We start from the raw sequence: 19,727 nt of genomic DNA, 5'->3' as shown, positions 1-19,727 counted from the left end.
AGCCGCTGGGCCTGAACCCGCGACCCTCTGGAGGGTGAGCGCCCACACAAGCCCTCCTCTGCTGCTTGCTCTCTGTTTAAAACCCTCATTGATGAGCGTGTGTGCCGTGTAGGCTGAGGCCTTAGCGCAGCGGCGCGGGTTCGAATCCGGCGGCCTTGGACCTTCGCTGCATATCTTCGGTTCCTGTCTATTCATGCCTTTTCTGTCACACTGCATTTAGAAACTATCCAATAAGCACGAAAACTGCCAAAAATATATATCAAAAAATGATTCTGCTACTATTAATTTCGGATTCATTACCCGCTGTAAATTCAGATGTAGTTAACTCTTTGTTTGCACCATTGATATGCTGATATTCTGTGTGACAGCATCTACTTAACCACCATTTTCAAAAGCTCCTTCATTGTATTTCTAAGTCATGTTGAGGGATTGGCAATCGTTGATCAAATTTTAATTAACTTTTTCACACTGAAATCCTCATGAAAGTTCTCGATCTAACGGACAAAATTTAGACGCAGATAATTGGTAAAGTCTAATTAAAGCCTTTTGGATATTAGATTCCTCATAACCTTGTCGAGCATTGCTAGAGCTGAAAATCAAACCACTTGTCTCTCAATTTTATAATCCTCTTACCAGGTTGAAAATGTACTTGGTATTGCACCCACCATCATTGCATTAAATGGTACCTGGTACAAATGATTCCTAATACCTTTTGCAGTATTGTGTTTTAAGAGGATCTGAGACAAAGAGAAGTGGAGGAACATACTGTTTGGAGCAGATTGCTCATAATGACCCTCTCTCTCCTGATTCAGACATCCATTAGCACTAATTAGAAAGGAATGGCCTCCCCACAGACCTGAAAGAGACATCCAGAACACACACACACACACACTCACACACATGCGCACACACACGCACGCACACACTCTCTCACGCACACACACATGCGCACACACATAGACATGCACACACACACACAAACACGCACTAAAGCACACATACACACACACTGCTCATCAGACCGCCCCTCCTCCTCCCCTGGGGGTCTCCCCCCCGCTTCTCCTGCCCGGTGCCTGAGGGGCCGGGAGCTACTGTCCAGGGATGGACAGATGTTACACGGCATCGCAAATGTGTTTAGGGTCTCCGCAGAAAGGCCGATTCGACGCTGCTGTTATACCACCTTCTGCTGTTCATACATCACTGATGGGAGCTCGCACACGCACGCATACGCACACACACACACACAGAATCACGCACAAACACACACTGAGTTGTTCTGGAGTTGCAGTTTTCTAGATGGCTGAACCAACATGTGTTAGTGTTGCCACTTCTGATTTCCAGCCCATTTCCTCTCATTTAGGATTTCTTGCAGTCAGCGTCTCCCTGCATGTGTATCCAGTCAGCAGACGGCTGTTTTTAAGTGCTAAAGTGTAAAGCTAATGTGTGTCGTTAGTGCTGTCTACTCCCTTCAGGCCTGGAGGTGGAAGCACATCTAAATCCAGGGCAAATGGTTGGAATGGAGTTCAGAAAACTGAAATGGCTCTTTTGAACCAGGCCTACCTGAACTAAATAGCAAAAAAAAAAAAAACTTGTCAAAAGCTACATTTGAACTGTCACGTATTTGAAGAATTCACCTCACTGACGTCTATCTTTCATTCGTAGAAATAGCCCAGCTGACCAGCTACGACAGCGGGATCGCACAGACCCCAGAGACCGATGACTCCGTGAGTACCACAGGCTTTTCCCCAAGACTTGCCGTCAGCTCACTGACAAGAAAACACATCTGAGGGAAAAAAAACTGCAGATTGCCGCAGTCCAGCTCCTGCGTATTCTCTATATCGCTGTGACGTCTCTGTGCTCACCAACTCCCCCCTGCTCTCCTCCCTCCAGTCCCACAGCCTGAGCGCGTCGCTCCAGTCCAGGCGGAAGCCCTGCGAAATAGACTTCGAGATGACCAAGCTCATCAGCAACGGAGCCTATGGGTGAGATCATCTCGCTCCGCATCGGACAGGACACATCAATTTCAACACCATTTCCGTTTCTGTGCCTTCCAGGATCTCGATGAGATCCGCCGTTAGAATTCATATCAAGGATATCCTCTACTCACATTTCCAGTTTCCACATTCCTCTTCAGTTCTGTAATCGACTGGAATGGATATTATAATACACTGCCCCCCCCCCACCCCCCCTAAGATTAGTGTTAAAACCCACAGATCTAAATTCCTCCTGGCCAGTTCCGCACCTGATAGCTCAGTAATAATAACTGTGCTGAGCCAGCACTCGGTGTGACAGTCCCCTGTTCTCCTCGCAGAGCGGTGTACCTGGTGAGACACAAGGAGACCAAGCAGCGCTTCGCCATGAAGAAGATCAACAAGCAGAACCTGATCCTGAGGAACCAGATCCAGCAGGCCTTCGTGGAGCGGGACATCCTCACCTTCGCCGAGAACCCCTTCGTGGTCTCCATGTTCTGCTCCTTCGAGACGCGCAGGCACCTCTGCATGGTCATGGAGTACGTGGAAGGTAAGACGTCCTCGACCGGAACGTTCTTATATGCTCTCGCATACAAATGTGACTGCACAAGATGTTTATGTGGTTGTTTTAGTCGGACCTGAAGACTGACAAGATTGAACTGAGCATAGTGTTTGGTAGGGGAGGGAGAGAGGGAAGGAGGGGGAGGGAGGGAGGGGGAGATGGAGAGGGAGGGGGTACTGACTGACTGAATGGGCGAACGAGAAAGAACAGACATGGAGTTTCTCCCAACAGTTAGAGTAGCTTAGTGAAAGCTTCATGCCTGTACCTGTGTGTGTGTGTGTGTGTTTTCAGGAGGAGACTGTGCCACCCTGCTGAAGAACATGGGCCCCCTGCCCGTGGACATGGCCAGGATGTACTTTGCTGAGACGGTCCTGGCCCTGGAGTACCTCCACAACTACGGCATCGTCCACAGGGACCTCAAACCTGACAAGTATGTCTCGATCGAAACATACGAAACACTTCCCCCTGACCATGTTCACTTCACTGAGAAGATGCCATATATATACCCAGACCTGTTGTTGCATTATTAACCTGAATCTCAACATGAACCTGAAACGACTTTGTTTAAGGCAAGATCTTCTGGTTGTGAACATCTCTTCCGTCATCTTTTGTCCCTGTCCTGCAGCTTGCTGGTCACGTCCATGGGCCACATCAAGCTGACAGACTTTGGACTCTCCAAGGTGGGCTTGATGAACATGACCACCAACCTCTACGAGGGCCACATTGAGAAGGATGCCAGGGAGTTTTCTGACAAGCAGGTGCGTTAGGACCGGAGGGTCCGGACCTCCAACATGACACCGGCAGTCAACGTTGTTTTGTTGGGATACTGTAATATTTGGGTGTGGACGAACCATGTTCTGTCTGGTCCCCAGGTGTGCGGTACGCCCGAGTACATCGCCCCAGAGGTGATCCTGCGGCAGGGCTACGGCAAGCCGGTGGACTGGTGGGCCATGGGCATCATCCTGTACGAGTTCCTGGTGGGCTGCGTGCCTTTCTTCGGAGACACGCCCGAGGAGCTGTTCGGACAGGTCATCAGCGGTCAGTAGCCCCTCCCCTCTCCCTCCTTTACCACACGGACGAGCCGGCGAAACCGATCGAGGGGCGATTCACCACCCCCCCCTCCAATCGAAAGCTTTCGCCTCGGCAAACAGGTCGAAGGCTCCGTTTTTTTTTTTTTTTACCCCTCCGACATCTGGCGTGCGGAATCGCGACGAGCCAAAGGGGACCCATCCGCAGGGCTCATTTCACCGCACGTTAGGAAGATTGGCGATGAGTGACTCGGTGGGATGACTCTGTGGTGATCGCTATCCGAGATGGAAGCCAGGAGATTTCCCTTAACGCGTGCAGCTAGACCTGCTCAGCAGATGTCGTGTCGGAGCTGGAAACCGCGGCGCGCCGCTCTCATAACGGCACGTCCGCTACCTTGCTCGTTCCAAACAATTGAGCGCCGCTCCGCCATCCAGCCCTCTCAGACTAACGGGAGGTGGCAAATCACCGGTGTATTTGGCACGCTTTCACAGAAAAAATCTGTGTTTTTCCAGCAAGTCTGCAGCGAGGCTCCTGTGGGTGAAGAGGGCTCGTAACCGAGCAGCCAGGAGCGCAGGCTCCCCTCGTCCGCGGAGATGAGTGGTGTGCCATGGCAGATCCGCTGTGCTTTCCATCGCACCAAGGCCAAGGGGACCCGAGTGTTAATTAAAGGGGCCAGAACACCCAGACGGCATGCTGCTATGGCCCGGGGCTGCCCGTGCATATTCATGCCCCCTCTGCAAAAATGTGATTAAGACGAGGGGCCCACAGGAGGCTGTGGAGACGAGGGGTGGCCCAACCTGCCAGTACAAGGTGGCGCATAGCGCCTTCCATCCATCCGCGCTGGAAAACTACTTTCGCGGCACGACGGCTTAGGGAAAAACGGCCGATCCGCATGTTTAATTTATACCTTTTAATGGGTCTTTTGAGACGGAGAGGAATGCGTCTGTCAGCGTCAGGCGGACGAGGGGTGATTTCCATGTGTCGTCCTCGAGGCGATGGGTGAAGGTTGCTAATTTTATGATGTGAATAAACATTAGGGTCTCGTATCAAAACAGCTTCGAGGGTCACATGGGCACAAGAGCACTCGTTTACGCTTTTCCCAGCAAATCGTCCAACTAAAACATAAATATATGAGAGAGAGACAGAGAGAGAGACAGAGAGAGAGACAGAGAGAGAGAGACAGAGAGAGAGAGACAGAGAGAGAGAGACAGAGAGAGAGACAGAGAGAGAGACAGAGAGAGAGACAGAGAGAGACAGAGAGAGACAGAGAGAGAGACAGAGAGAGAGACAGAGAGAGAGACAGAGAGAGAGACAGAGAGAGAGACAGAGAGAGAGACAGAGAGAGACAGAGAGAGAGACAGAGAGAGACAGAGAGAGACAGAGAGAGACAGAGAGAGACAGAGAGAGACAGAGAGAGAGACAGAGAGAGAGACAGAGAGAGAGACAGAGAGAGACACAGAGAGAGACAGAGAGAGAGACAGAGAGAGAGACAGAGAGAGACAGAGAGAGACAGAGAGAGAGACAGAGAGAGAGACAGAGAGAGAGACAGAGAGAGAGACAGAGAGAGAGACAGAGAGAGACAGAGAGAGACAGAGACAGAGAGAGACATGAGATGTTGGGAAGTCCTGTACTGTAGATGTGTGTGTGGGTTGTTGAGTGTGTGTGCTGTGTGTTTCCAGACGAGATCAACTGGCCAGAAGGGGAGGAAGCCCCACCTGTAGACGCACAGGAGCTCATCACCTTGCTGCTCCGACAGAACCCCCTGGAGAGGATGGGCACCGGTACGAACACACACACAGGCACACACGCACACACACACAGGCACACACACACACACACAGGCACACACGCACACACACACAGGCACACACACACACACACAGGCACACACGCACACACACACAGGCACACACACACACACACAGGCACACACACACACACAGGCACACACACACACACACAGGCACACACACACACACACAGGAACACACACACAGGCACACACACACACACACAGGCACACACACACAGGCACACACACACACACACAGGCACACACACACAGGCACACAGGCACACACACACACACACACAGGCACACACACAGGCACGCTCACTGTACAAACAGACCCCTTTCCTCTGACCTCCAGAACTCCACAGCTACCCTACATACAGTACAGTTCCAACCCTGTTGCCTAGTTGCACCTGGTCAGGCAGAGTTCTTTATGTTGCTATAAATCCCCTTGGTGACTGTTAGTGCCAGCTCAGCACAGGTCATTACTCATCCTGCACAGGGGGGGAATGGGGTCAGTCACTATAGCAACACTTTATCACCCAGCCCAGCCCCCCCCCCCCCATATAACCTTTTACCTTTTGATCAATTACAATAATTTCCTCGCCCATCTCGTATACGGTACTGTACAGTCGCCGTGCTCAAGGTTAGGCCTCATCAGAGTCCGTGAAGCAGAAACACTAACCCTGACCCCCCCCCCTGTCTCTCCACCGTGGCTGCGGAGCGCGTTCGCTCGCAACAACCTGATTCATCTGAACTGGCCCCTGCTAGGTCACCTCTCAGCGCATCCCTGCTCTCCCCCACAAAGGTCACCGGCAGGAAATTGCCCTGCATAATTGATGGCGGTGACATCACTCTTGGATGGCGGCCAAGCGGGGGGAGGAAGGAAAGAAAAACATAGCGTCCGCATTTCTTCCCTTCCGTGTCCCCTTGTCCAATGTCAACCTCTGTCTTGGCACGCTGTTGTGTGTGTGTGTGTGTGTGTGTGAGCGCGGAGGCACGCTAGCGTCTTGGGGTCCGCTAGGCTAACGTGGGTGTGTGATGGTGTTTATCTGAGGCCTTGTTTGTGTGTGTGTGCAGGTGGGGCTGTGGAGGTGAAACATCACCAGTTTTTCCACAACCTGGACTGGAACAGCCTGCTGAGGCAGAAGGCCGAGTTCATCCCCCAGCTGGAGTCTGAGGACGACACCAGCTACTTCGACAGTGAGTCCCTCCTCCTTCCTCCCCTAAACCTAACCCAAAAGAGTTTTCTCCTAACCCCAAAAGTGTTTTTGGTATCAATTTGGTATATATCCTTTTTTCTTCTCCTCAGCGCGTTCCGAGAGGTACCATCACCTGGAGACCGAGGAAGAGGACGCCAATGAGGAAGACTTCAACGTGGATCTGCGGCAGTTCTCCTCCTGTTCTCACAGGTTCTCCAAGGTGAGTCGGCTCTCTTGTGATCTGCTGTTCTCTCTCTCCTGCTCTCTCTTTCTCCCCCCACCATCTCTCTCTCCGCTCTCTTCTCTCTCTTGCTGTCGCTCTCTCTCTCTCTTGCTGTCTCTCTCTCTCTCTCTCTCTCTCTCTCGTCTCTCTCTCTTCTCTCTCTACTCTCTCTCTCTCTCTCTCTCTCTCTCTCTCTCCGCTCTATCTCTCCCGCTCTCTTTCTCTCTCCCATGCCCCCTCTATCTCTTTCAGTCTCTCTACTCTCTGGGGAACAATGCATGTTATTACAGTAACATTGTCACTGCCATCACTGACTGAATATTCGAATTCTTTGTTGCCGTCTCCTGAAAATGTGTTTGGTCTGTAGCATCATCTGGCAGGTTCCTCATGAGAGCCGACACAGACATCTTAGTATTTCATATGGAAATGCGTCCCGGAAATCCCTCTCCCCCTCTCCCCCCCCCCCCCCCCTACCGCATGTCATGTAGATCTAGGCTTTGCATAAATTTCTGCTTCAAATCAGCTCTATTTCCATTGAATGAGGAACACAACATAGACGCACATTCTCGCACGCATTGTTGTGCTGCATTGCAGCAGGCTCTGTAGTCAGAGCATTCACACCCAGTACAGTCCACAATCCCTGCCAAGACAGCGGTGTGTCTTTGAAGAACATTTCGGCGGCAGAGCTCTTATTTTATCCAGCCTGACCTACCTTCAGATGTTGTTGAGTTTACAGTGATAAGCACACTTTATTCAGGCCATGCCGAGTTTTTAATAGCGTCGTCTTGCTGACTTTGCCGTGCGAACGCAGGTTTTTTTTTCCCCGTCACCTCAGACACTCGCCTCGCCGTCTTTACTGTTCGACGGTCCCGTCGTGGAAGGACACCTGGCCGTGTGTCGCCTCAGGTGTGTGTGCGCTCTCGGCCTCTGACGTGGTGTTGTGTCCCTGCGTGCTGTGCAGGTGTACAGCAGCCTGGACCTGTCCCGCGGCCAGTTGGAGGAGAAGGGCGAGGCTGAGGAGAAGAAGAGTGAGAGCCCGCTGACTGTGGACTCGCTCAGCTGGACGCCCGACTTCCCCGAAATGTAGGGCGCGCCTCGTCGTGGTTGTAGACGACAGGTTTACTTACACAGTTGGACTTCAAATGAATCTGTGTCTCGATCAGTGTTAATTGCAGTTTATGTCCGGTATCGTGTGAAAGTTTTTTTTTTAACATGCATGTTGTCTTAAATATATATACTTTTTTGGCCTCCGTATTTGTGCTGCAGCATAAAAGTGACATTTTGAGAGTTTGTCTTTGAATTAAATAATTTCTAAAAGCATTTTTGCTTTACTTTAACATTGTATTTATGGCTGTAACTTTTACAGAGTACTGCATGTTCCTTTTCTTCTCGCCCCCCCCCCCCACAACACGTCAAGCTGAATGTGGTTCTTTGTCCTCCCAGGCCGTCCCTCTCCCACTCCTCCGACACAGAGAGCCCCTGCCAGTGCCCCGGCCCTCGCTCAGGACAGCTCCCCAAGTTCGCCATCTCGGCCGAGAGCGAGGATGGAGACGAGTCGGTCGGCTCTCAGGACCCCGGCAAGGCGGCCTTCTCCATCGGAGAGCTTCCCCAGGACGACCCTGACGCCACCACCCCCGGCAGCACCCACAGCGGGGCCACTCTCTCCGGTACGCGGGGCCCCGAGAGTTGGGGTGGAGCTCTCAGCTGTAACGGAGTCGTTTATTTGTGCCTTTTTTTTTTCGTTTTATATCTCAGAATTGACGGCCATCTTTGTCTCGTTTCTCCTATCCCCCCCCTCCCCCCCTCCACAATCGGTTGGCTATCATCAGGCAGCTTCTCTGAGCTCCTGGACCAGCTGCCGTCCAGAGGAGAGGGGGTCGACAGCCCCGACGGCTCCTCGTCCAAACCCTCTGCCGAGCCCCAGCCTGCCACCCTGCGGCCAGACAGGCCCGGGGACAAGCAGGCGGCCGGGGCCAAGGTGCCCAAGTCCCACTCGGCTAGTGCCCTCTCCCTCATGATCCCAGGAGGTAAAGGAAAAAGAAAACAAACACACACTTTCTCTCTCCCTCTCTCTGTCTTTTTCTCTCCCTCTCTCCCTTTCTCTCCCCTTCTCTCCCTTCTGCTCTCTCTCTTTTTCTTTCTTTCTCTCTCTCTCTCTCTCTCTCTCTCTCTCTCTCTCTCTCTCTCTCTCTCTCTCTCTCTCTCTCTCTCTCTCTCTCTCTCTCTCTCTCTCTCTCCCTCTCTCTCTCTCTCTCTCTCCTCTCATCTCTCTCTCTCTCTCTCTCCTCTCTCTCCCTCTCAGACCCGCAGACGGACACACAGACACGCAAAACAGTATTCTCAGACAGATTATATACAGAGACTGACACGCACACACAAATGCCTGTGTGATCTGAGAAGGTTTGAGGAGGGAGGGAGGGGGGGTGGCTGGTGCTAGAGTTAGGACAGGCACAGAATTCGAATTAGAGCGATGGACTTAGGGAGGGGAGCGTGAAAGAGATGAAAGCGCAATAAAGATCTGTGTGAAATCGACCCAGCGTGACACCTGCTGTGAGCTCCATTTCACGGAGGGGCTAGCGAGCGACGAGCCACGGGAGGCAGAGCCTCAAACTGGGGTAGCAAACAGCGTTATGCACCTTTTGTTGTTTCAGATATATTTGGGCGTGTCCCCTTCCTGGCCAGCCCCATATCTCCCTACTCCCTCTCCTCTGAACCCTCCTACCCGAGACTCCTCCCCCAGCCGGGACTCCTCCCTCTGTGCCGTCAGCCCTCGGCAACCCGTCGTCATCCACAGCTCGGGGAAGAAGTTTGGCTTCACGCTGAGAGCGATCCGGGTGTACGCGTGCGACGGCGACGTCTACACGGTCTACCACATGGTCTGGGTAAGAACTGCCTCGGCCTTCCTTCAAGGAATGAGTCAATCAAGGTTATTTATAAGCTAAGTCTGTGGAGCCGAAGCGCTGTACAGAGTGGCAAAAGCCATGAAACGACACAGTACAGTCGCAGACAAGTTGAACAAGTGACAGCGATGAATAAAGGCAACTGTCATACCGTGTTAAAAGTCAAAGAATAACAAAGAGTCTTAAAGATGAGAGCTTCGGCGGTTGTGGATTTGTGATCGCACTTGTTTTTGGTCTTGAAACTTGATCACGTTGACGAAAGCGTGCAATTTCTTTTCCGCTGTTGTCAGAACGTGGAAGAAGGTGGTTGTGCACACAAGGCTGGGCTGAGGGCTGGTGACCTCATCACCCACGTGAACGGAGAACCCGTCAACGGCCTGGTCCACACCGAAGTAGTGGAGCTCCTTCTGAAGGTAGACAAACGTTGCTGACGTTCTAATGTTCACATTAGACATTAGAACGTGCCTGGTGACTAGGTCCAGCGGGGTGACGTCTACGGAGGCTATAGCTACTGCGTTTGTTTCTCACTCTCTCTCTGTCTCTCTCTTTCTCTCTCTCTCTCTCTCTCTCTCTCTCTCTCTCTCTCTCTCTCTCTCTCTCTCTCTCTCTCTCTCTCTCTCTCTCTCACTCACTCACTCACTCACTCACTCACTCACTCTCTCTCTTTCTCTCTTTCGCTCTCGCTCTCGCTCTCTCTGTCTCTCTCTCTGTCTCTCTCTCTCTCTGTCTCCCTCTATCAGAGTGGCAGTAAGGTGACCATCTCCACAACCCCATTTGAGAACACGTCCATCAAGACCGGTCCTGCCCGGAGGAACAGCTACAGGAGCAAGATGATCCGACGCACCAAGAAACCCAAGAAGGAGAAAACCCAAGAAAGGCAAGGGATTCATCCAAGGCCCCCTTTCTGTTTGTTGGGCAACATGACTCGATTCGGGGTTATTCTTTTGTCATGCAGTACATGGTTAAACCACAAGGGGTAGCTGTGGTCCTGCATACCAGCACTAAAATATGTGCCATATAAAATGCCATTTAAAATCTACAGTACTGCTGTCCTAAGGATGATGCTCCATTCTCCATCTACAACATAAAATATATTATTCAACTCGGCTTGACTTTCACGGTTCGCTTCTGCGAATGTTTACAGCGCTGTTGCAGTTGTGGTATGTACTGACTTGGTGTGACGGTTACTGTTTCCCAGGCGACGGTCGGTGTTCCGGCGCTTCGCCATGCAGCCCTCGCCCCTGCTCCACACCAGCCGCAGTTTCTCCTCCCTGAACCGCTCGCTGTCCTCCGGGGAGAGCCTGCCGGGCTCCCCCACCCACAGCCTCTCCCCCCGCTCCCCCACCACGGCCTTCCGGCCCGCGCCCGACTTCAGCCAGTCAGGTGAGGCAGGCCCACTCGTAGCTTCTCATGTTTGCAGATGTTGTCGCAGCGCATCTGGGTTCGAATGTCACACTTACATTTACATGTATTCATTTAGCAGACGCTTTTATCCAAAGCGACTTCCAAGAGAGAGCTTTACAAAGTGCATAGGTCACTGATCATAACAACGAGATAGCCACAAAACATTGCGAGTAGCCAAAACATGAAGCACACATTGTGAACAACCAAAATAAGTGCCAAAGGGAAGAACCATAAGAGCATGTAGTTAAACAAGTTACAATTAAACAACATGAACTGCTATAAGTGCAAGTGTACCTGTGGAAAAAAGCAAGCAACAATAATAAAAACAATATGTCACAGCGAGTACAAAAATTAAGTCAGTTACCACTAACCACAAGAGCAACAAGTCTCTAAGCAAGAGTCATTGTGATCCTTGAGGAAACTAACATCGGGTCAAGTGAACCATTCCTAAGTACCGTTGTACTCCCGGAACAAGTGCGTCTTGAGCCTTTTCTTGAATGTGGAGAGACAGTCAGTGTCTCTGATGGAGGTGGGGAGTTGATTCCACCACTGGGGGGCCAGACACTTCTCGTCAAGTCTGTCCAATAAAGCATGAAAAAAAGCCCCAAAATATACACAATTTTTAAAAAATAAAATATTTTCTAAATATGTTCTTCTTCGGTTTGGATGTACCACACTTCTCGTTAAATCTGTCCAATAAAGCATGAACAAACACATTTTATTTTAAATTTTTTTTAAAGAATCTTTTCAAAATCTTTTCTTCTTCTGTGGTTTGGATGTCCCAGGTGGCACGTCCTCCCAGAGCAGCTCCCCCAGCTCCAGCGCCCCCAACTCCCCCGCCGGCTCGGGCCACATCCGCCCCAGCACCCTCCACGGCCTGGGCCCCAAGCTCACCAGCCAGCGGCTGCGCCGCAAGTCCGCCGGCAGCATCCCTCTCTCCCCGCTGGCCCGCACGCCCTCCCCCACTCCTCAGCCCACCTCGCCCCAGCGCTCGCCCTCGCCCCTCCTCAGCGGCCACGCCGTCTGCATCGCCAAGACCAGCCAGGCCTTCCCGGCCAAGATGCACTCGCCGCCCACCATCGTCCGCCACATGGTGCGGCCCAAGAGCGCCGAGCCGCCGCGCTCGCCCCTCCTCAAGAGGGTCCAGTCGGAGGAGAAGCTGTCGCCCTCCTACGCCAGCGACAGGAAGCACCTGTGTTCCCGGAAGCACAGCCTGGAGGTGACCCAGGAGGAGGCCCAGGGAGAGGAGCCGCGGGCGGGGGAGAAGGACCTCCACGCCCTGCACAGTGTGGAGGAGATCCACTGCGAACCCCCGGCCATCACCCGCGTCCGCCCCGCCGAACAGGGCTGCCTGAAGCGGCCGGTCGGCCGCAAGGTGGGCCGCCAGGAGTCCCTGGAGGAGCTGGATAAGGAGAAGCTGAAAGCCAAGGTGGTGGTGAAGAGGCAGGACTGGCCGGAGAGGAGGGAGTCCCTCCAGAAGCAGGACTCGCAGCACGAGCCCGAGGCCTCCTGCTCTGCCTGTGGGGAAGACAAGGAGAAAGGCCTTTATCCGGGCCGGCCGCACAGCAACAGCAACCCGGAATCGGGTACTCCGGAGGGCAAAGCCGCTAGCTCCACCCTCAAGGATGTGCTGTACAAGAAACTCAACACCCGTGCCTGTGAAGGCCTCTCCGAGCCACTAGGGGGCGGCAGCTGTGACTCAGCCTCCCACCACAGCGAGGGCCTAGCCAGGTCACCTCTCTGCTCCATCCACCCTGACTGGCCGATGTCCAGGAACGGCAAGGAGCCGGGCAAAGCGGACCGGATGGACTTCAAAGCCCCCAACATAGAGTTCACCAGGAAGAGGCAGTCCTTCGACGACCGCGACGACTGCATGTGCCGCCTCTCCCCGGGCCATCACGACGGCCACCACTTTGGCTCCATGCGCTCCAAGAGCCTGCAGCTGGATTCGGCTCTGGTTTTGGACCACGTCAAGGGAGGGTTGGGCGGCGTCCACTCCAACCCCGAGGGCCTGTCCCCCAAGCTGTTCCCCGGGAGGGGAGAGAGCGCCGTGGAGAAGCTCCAGCTCATCTCCTCCTCCTCGGAGGGCCCTCTCCGGAAGACCTCGTCAGAGTACAAGCTGGAGGCCCGCCTGGTCTCCTCCCTCAAGCCCCTGGAGGGGACCCTGGACATCGGCCTGTTGTCCGGCCCCAGAGCCTCCAAGACGGACACCTGCCTGTCCAAGATGGCCGACGGCTTGCATGACAGCGCGTCCGTGGGCCCGCCCGCGTGGATGCAGAGCCCCACGGAGAGACACGCGTCTTCCCCGCAGCCCAGACCAGGCGACAAGCACAAGGCCTCGCTGATGAATTCATCTCCCCCCAGAGTCCCCGGGTCTCTCTCCGCCCCGCCTCCGCCCAAAGAGCAGCCCGCCGTCGCCGGCCTGGAGAAACCCCAGGACAACCCCGGTCCCAGGGAACCGCCGCTGAAGGCCTCCCCCAAGGGAGAGGCCTCGGAGGTGGGTGGGAAGCAGGAGAGCAGGTCTGGGGCGAAGGCCGCTCCTCAGACGCCGCACGACGTCTGGAGCTCCAGACACAGCGGACACTTCTCCTGCGGGAAGACCCCCTCCATCCGAGAGGTCAGCAACGAGGACCAGGAGGACGAGGGGGCGGAGTTACCGGAGGCTCCCACCCCGGCCCTGCCCGGCCGTCCTGCCGAGAAGCTCCCCGCCGGTCCACCCGTGACGGGGAAGGAAAGCTTCGACGGGCGAACGGGCTCGGGTCGCCAGCCGAGCCCTGACAACCACGGCCCGGCCTCGACGCCGGGCTTAGGCACAACCTCCGCTCCGCATGGGACTACTTCCAGCCCAGTGTCGGTTCACTACGTTTTGCCGGACCTGCACCATCTCTCGAAGCATCCGGTGAGCTTCAACCCTCTGTCTCCACACGGCACACCTCAGGTGTGTACGCCGACTCCAACCCCAAGGGAGACGACCACAACATGGGTTCCCACGGTACCGGGTCAGCCCAGCGTCGACAAGCCCCAGTCCTCGCGCCAGGTCCAAGTAACCAGGCCAGCTCAGCCCGGCGACGACGCCGGTTTGTCATCGGCTGAGAGGGACAACAAATCCGGCAGTGTCGTTGAAACATCGGAGATGAGAGACCCGCGGCACCGACCTGCTCCGCAGTGCGTCAGTCCTAAAACGAGCACGAACGCTACAGCGGCAAAACCGGAGGGCTCGAAGATCTTCGAGGAGAAGAGAGGCAACGTCCGTGACGCCAGGCAGGTGGTCGGTAGCAGCGCATGTAAGCAGAACGTCGAAGGGCCCACTTCACCAAAGACGAAGAGTAGCAATGTCAAGGCCACGGAAATGGAGCAGCTTTCGTCAACGAACTTCCCCGGGGAAAAGGCACTGGTCAGAGGTGCCGGTGAAGCGAAAAATCCTGTCTGTCAAAAGCAACCGGCGTTCAAAGAGGCCGTTTCTGCCCAGACAGCAACGCAGTCACCACCACCGGCTCCTGTCAGGACGAAACAACCCGTCTTGAATCCCAAAAGTAAGCCGAGCCAACCTGTGTCCCAGAGCTCTGGGAAGACGGAGTCAGGGACCCAGATACAGAGAACTGTAGGGAAATCTCCTACCCCAGTTCCGGCCCCAGTCCCTGTCGCTAAAATGAGTCTAGAATCCAAACAAAGAGACCTCCATCCCAATAACCCAGTTACCAGCTCCCCGGTTACATGCGCCCACAACTCAAAACAAAAGGAACTCTCATTCAAATCCCCTGTCCAAATCCAAGTTCTCAAGGATAACCTCGAGTTAAAGCAGAAATCTCCCCCTGCCAGAACGCCGGCCCAAGCTGTGAAGCTGTGCTCCCCTCTTGTCCCTCCTCTCAGACAAACCCTGGAGGCCAGGCAGAAAGAGCCCTCATCCAGACCTCTGTCCTCAGCCCCAGCACCTGGCATAAAGGAGAACCCTGACCTGCTGGAAGCAGCCCTGGCCTCTCCCCAACCGAAGGAGCCCCCCAGGGCTGTCGGCCCCTCCCAGACCAGCCCCCCCCCGGCCAGGAGCGTCCCAGCAGCGAGGAGAGAAGCACATCCGCCCAGCGTGGCGGTCGTCATCGGCAGGTCGGCCAGCAGTGTGGTGCAGGAGGCTGTGTTCTCCAGAGAAGGCCCAAGGATGGACACTAAGAGAGGCCCTGCCGGGATGGACGTGGCCGGGCCTGTGGAACACACCTCCACCCCCACGCCCCAGCCCAAGCACAGCCTAGGCGAACCCAGGCCCGCACACTCAGACAAACAGACGGCGTCCGGCCGCAAAGAGCACGCAGAGAAGAAGAGGAAGGAGGCAGCGGAGGCAGAGGCGGCGGCGTCCCTGAAGAACGCCAGAAGGGAGGCGGGAAGAGTGGGGGCCGCGGCCTCCAGAGACGCTCCGGGTCCTGAGAGGGACTCGGCCCGCGTCAAGCAGCCTAAGGAGTCGCCGCGTTCCTCCCTCCACAGGAAGTGAAGCCCTCCACAGGAAGTGAATCCCTCCACAGGAAGTGAAGCCCGCCCGACCCTGGAGGACGGTCGGCGGCGGTCGTTTGCTTCCGCGAGCTCCGAAGAGGAAAAAGCGAGACAGACTTTTCTCTTTGTGTGTCGTGTTATCATCATGCCTTGTTTTTTGTTTTGTTTTTTGTTTTGAGAACCGGGAAAGCTGTTACAGTGTTTATACGGTGTTCGAGGCGTGTCTGGCCGTGCGTGCGTGAGCTGCTCTGAATGTTGCAAACTAAACGAGAAAAGATTGTCGACACTGTCGATGTACGCGATAAGGATTTTTGACTGAATGTAGATAATGATTTGCTGCTGATTTGCTGTCCCCTTAACACATTCTCTGCTGAGCGGGAAAAAAAAAAGTGTCAAATTGTACCAAGTGAATGTAAAGCGCTTGATGACAGCAGAGAGGAATGTGCAATTAACATTTCAGAGATGGATGTGAAGATCGTATTCAGAGTATAGATCAGTGCCAATAGGGGATTTTGTAATTGCACTCTTAGTTCTAGGCTTCGGACCGCCTGTTATTGAAAGAGTCAAACTTTCGATGCAAGTAGACTGATGTGCGTGTCATTTCCTTGAGAACCCCCCCCTCCATTTCATTCACCTCTGGCACATCAGATCCAGCGATTAGGAAGTAAGTCACTGTGCCCATCATTTAATATTACTCTTTAACCCCAGCCACCAAGACGCTGATATGGAAAGCATAGTCGTGTGACGTTTCACGATATTTTAAACCTCCAGGTGCAGTTTGTGGGTTTATAGTTTGGGGTAGTGGTACATGGAAGGAACACTGTGTTCTGTGCTTCTTACCTGGAAATGTTTCATAATGGAATCAGCTTCTGGTTGAGGAATCCTGTGTGTGGGAGGGGCCTCAGGGTGGAGGAGCGTAGAACGTGCCGTTCTGAGCAGGTTGTGGTGTTGTTCACATTCCGTCGCATACTCTACATCTCTGTATTTCTAAAACTTTAATTGTTATGCAATATATTGTAAATACGAAAATACTGTAAAAAAAAAAAAAAAAAAAAAAAAAAAACACGACAACATTGGGATACATGGGCTTAATGTCAAATATTAGTGTTTGTTTTATATGTATATATTTTGCAATGTCATGTTTGTATACTTAATGATATGTCATTTCGGAGAATCATGCTTGATAATTCTGTGGTCTAGAATAAGCTAAATGTGTAACGTCCGTCTGTGTCAACACAACATCCTCTCTCCAGTGTAGTCCTTTTAATGCGATATAAATGTGCTCTGAATTTTACTTGAAGAGATGGAAATGAGAGGTGAAGGAGTGACTGTACTTCCTAATAATAAATGTAGCGTACCACCACGTAAAGAAACTTCGCTGAGGTTAAGTGGTTCCCCAGTTTGTTCCCACAGTGGATTGTATTTGTTTGAAGGATAAGACATGAGAGTGGAGGTTGAGAGTTCAAATATGTTGAGTAGATGCGTCAGAAAGTAAGTCACCAAGTTTCTCCAGCCATAAGTAGACTCAAAACACAGTGATATTCACCAATTCTAAGAATACTTTTCCACCTTGAACGTTTAATGCAATATTTATGATACGGGTTCACATCAGAATTGATATCTAGAAACTAGTAGCATGATATTCAATCAACCGTTTTAGTTCTGAGATCTGCCTACCTATAAGCAATGCAGTACTCTTTGCAAAAGATTAATGTGAAAATGCACATAGAATCTAGTTATGGATAAGGTTGAACAATCATTTTTAAAGGACTGACGTCACAATATTCACCCCGTAGTTCAGTATGTCATTCTATTAGACTGTTGATGTTCAAATAAATGTAGTTGTGTGTATTTCCACCATCTGTTGACATCTATGATACATTCATACGGATGACTTTACTGTAGATGATAAGCCTTTCAATTTCCAGTCCTTAATATCAACCTGAAAGTAGATTTCTTAGTGTGCTACACAGTGTTAACTCAATGTAAACCATATTCAATATTCTCCTTTGGGTTTGTTGGATAAAGAACCTGTAGATGCTGTACGTGAAATGGTCTGAACTGTACATAGTAATGGCCGACTTGACCCAAGAAAAAACAAAACAAATGAGATTGATTGTAGAGATTTTTTATGATCGGAATCTGACGTTTGATCGTCTCATGAATTAAATAATGTAAATGTATTGTCTAATGTTTGGAAAGAGTACTTGGCACCTTGATGTTGGACAACAATCCCCTCTAGTGGAAGTAGTTGGGGGAGGGGGGGGTAAAAAGATAATGTGAGTGTCTGATAGGCTGTGAGTTTTCTAAGGACAAGGAGACTCAATCTTAAAAACGTAATTAGAATGATTGCAAACAATCTTTTTTCCCCCCTGCCTTTTTTTTCCAGAATACTGACATTTAAATAAAAAGAATAAAAAAATAAAAAGCACATTAAATGTTTGTTTACAAGTACTTCATGGATGTATATTTTGTATATCGTGTCATTGTTTTGCCAAATCTATGTTCTATGTCACAGGAAATATGTTGTGATAGTAGTGATTGACATCCTTACCCTGCCAACCACCTCTGCTGTTTAATAGGTCTATCTGTGGTGGTCAACATGTCTGTTAAACATCTGTCAGAGTTGACTTGGTCCCGTTCGTCTGAGTTCTCCTCTCTGTGTGTGAAACTAGTATTAGAAGAACCGGCTTTTAGGATCTGTGCAATAAAGATGTATTTGAGTTTTGTATTTCACCCAAGGAACGCTCTATGGATGTCATAGATGTTGTATATTAAAACAGATATTTATACTTCTAAAGTTGCATAACACTGAAAAATAAAATGGCATGATAAAATCTAAACACCTCGCTTTATTTAGTTGGAACTGACCCTGCACACAGCACTACAATACATATTGTTGTAAAGGCATTCTATTGCATTTGAAGTTTTAAACTTACTTGTAAAAAGGGTTTTAACCCAACTATATAATAACTAATAACTCAATATTTCAGGCAATGTTACATTTAGTCATTTATCAGACGCTCTTATCCAGAGCGACTTACAGTAAGTACAGGGACATTTCCCCCGAGGCAAGTAGGTTGAAGTGCCTTGCCCAAGGACACAACGTCATTTTGCACTGCCTGGAATCGAACCGGTAACCTTCAGATTACTAACCCGACTCCCTAACCGCTCAGCCACCTGACACCTTGATCATGACTGCTGAGAGAAAATCATTACAAACATGCTCCCTTACACTACGCTCAGCCCAAACCTTTCTAAAAGAGGAACATGATAAAACATCTACATCAAAAAAGTTCCTCAACTTTTGTGATGATTCAGCTACTCCTTAAACTCAGGTGCTGTAGACTATGTAGACCAGTGGTTTTCAACCCTGGTCCTCTGTCCTGTATGGTTCAAATGTTTCCCTGCTCCCTGATTCAAATTGTTGGGTTGTTATCAAGCTCTGTGGAAGCCTGATAACGACCATTCATTTGAATCAAAAGACATTAAAACACAAAGTCAGTTGTCGAACGACTTCTCATCGCGTCACGCATCACACCGATGCGCCCCTTTGTCCCAATGTTATGTTTGCATGTCTGCGTCTCGCCTCATTTATTTATGAAAATGGACTCGATAGCAGCAGCACAGATAGCACCGTGTCCACAGGGACTGTGTGGGTTGTGCAGAAGAGGCACCGTGTCCACAGGGACTGTGAGGGTTGTGCAGAAGAGGCACCGTGTCCACAGGGACTGTGAGGGGTTGTGCAGAAGGGGCACCGTGTCCACAGGGGCTGTGAGGGTTGTGCAGAAGAGGCACCGTGTCCACAGGGACTGTGAGGGTTGTGCAGAAGAGGCACCGTGTCCACAGGGACTGTGAGGGTTGTGCAGAAGAGGCACCGTGTCCACAGGGACTGTGAGGGTTGTGCAGAAGAAGCCCCGTGTCCACAGGGACTGTGAGGGTTGTGCAGAAGAGGCGCCGTGTCCACAGGGACTGTGAGGGTTGTGCAGAAGAGGCTGTGGGTGAACATCGTGTTCCCAGATTAAGACACAATGCCCGAGATGTCTCCCATTGTCTTCAGACAAAGGTAATGGTTTCCCCCTCAAAGCCTAGTCTGTGTTTCCTACCAATGGGATGCTTGGGATCAGCATGAGAACATGTGCTCACGGCACACTGTGTAACCGGAG

The 19,727-nt window shown here is 51.8% G+C and overlaps 1 protein-coding gene across 1 annotated transcript in view; it reads left to right on the top strand.

The window, feature by feature from the left end:
* Positions 1–18,018, top strand: part of mast4 (microtubule associated serine/threonine kinase family member 4) — a 74,392-nt gene extending 56,374 nt beyond the window's left edge. Inside the window, 18 exon segments of the mRNA XM_062484816.1 lie at positions 1,663–1,724; positions 1,891–1,982; positions 2,312–2,520; positions 2,824–2,962; positions 3,158–3,290; positions 3,405–3,570; positions 5,241–5,342; positions 6,434–6,556; positions 6,666–6,775; positions 7,740–7,861; positions 8,222–8,445; positions 8,608–8,805; positions 9,430–9,497; positions 9,499–9,660; positions 9,969–10,091; positions 10,419–10,555; positions 10,877–11,061; positions 11,868–18,018. Coding sequence (XP_062340800.1) covers positions 1,663–1,724; positions 1,891–1,982; positions 2,312–2,520; positions 2,824–2,962; positions 3,158–3,290; positions 3,405–3,570; positions 5,241–5,342; positions 6,434–6,556; positions 6,666–6,775; positions 7,740–7,861; positions 8,222–8,445; positions 8,608–8,805; positions 9,430–9,497; positions 9,499–9,660; positions 9,969–10,091; positions 10,419–10,555; positions 10,877–11,061; positions 11,868–15,562 — 6,050 coding nt within the window. The 3' untranslated portion in view covers positions 15,563–18,018.
* The last annotated feature ends 1,709 nt before the right edge of the window (positions 18,019–19,727 follow it).

This window comes from Osmerus eperlanus, chromosome 18 (genome assembly GCF_963692335.1).
Source record: "Osmerus eperlanus chromosome 18, fOsmEpe2.1, whole genome shotgun sequence".
Taxonomy (NCBI): domain Eukaryota; kingdom Metazoa; phylum Chordata; class Actinopteri; order Osmeriformes; family Osmeridae; genus Osmerus; species Osmerus eperlanus.
Note: the sequence above shows the minus strand (reverse complement) of the source record. Positions and strands in the feature narration are given on the sequence as shown.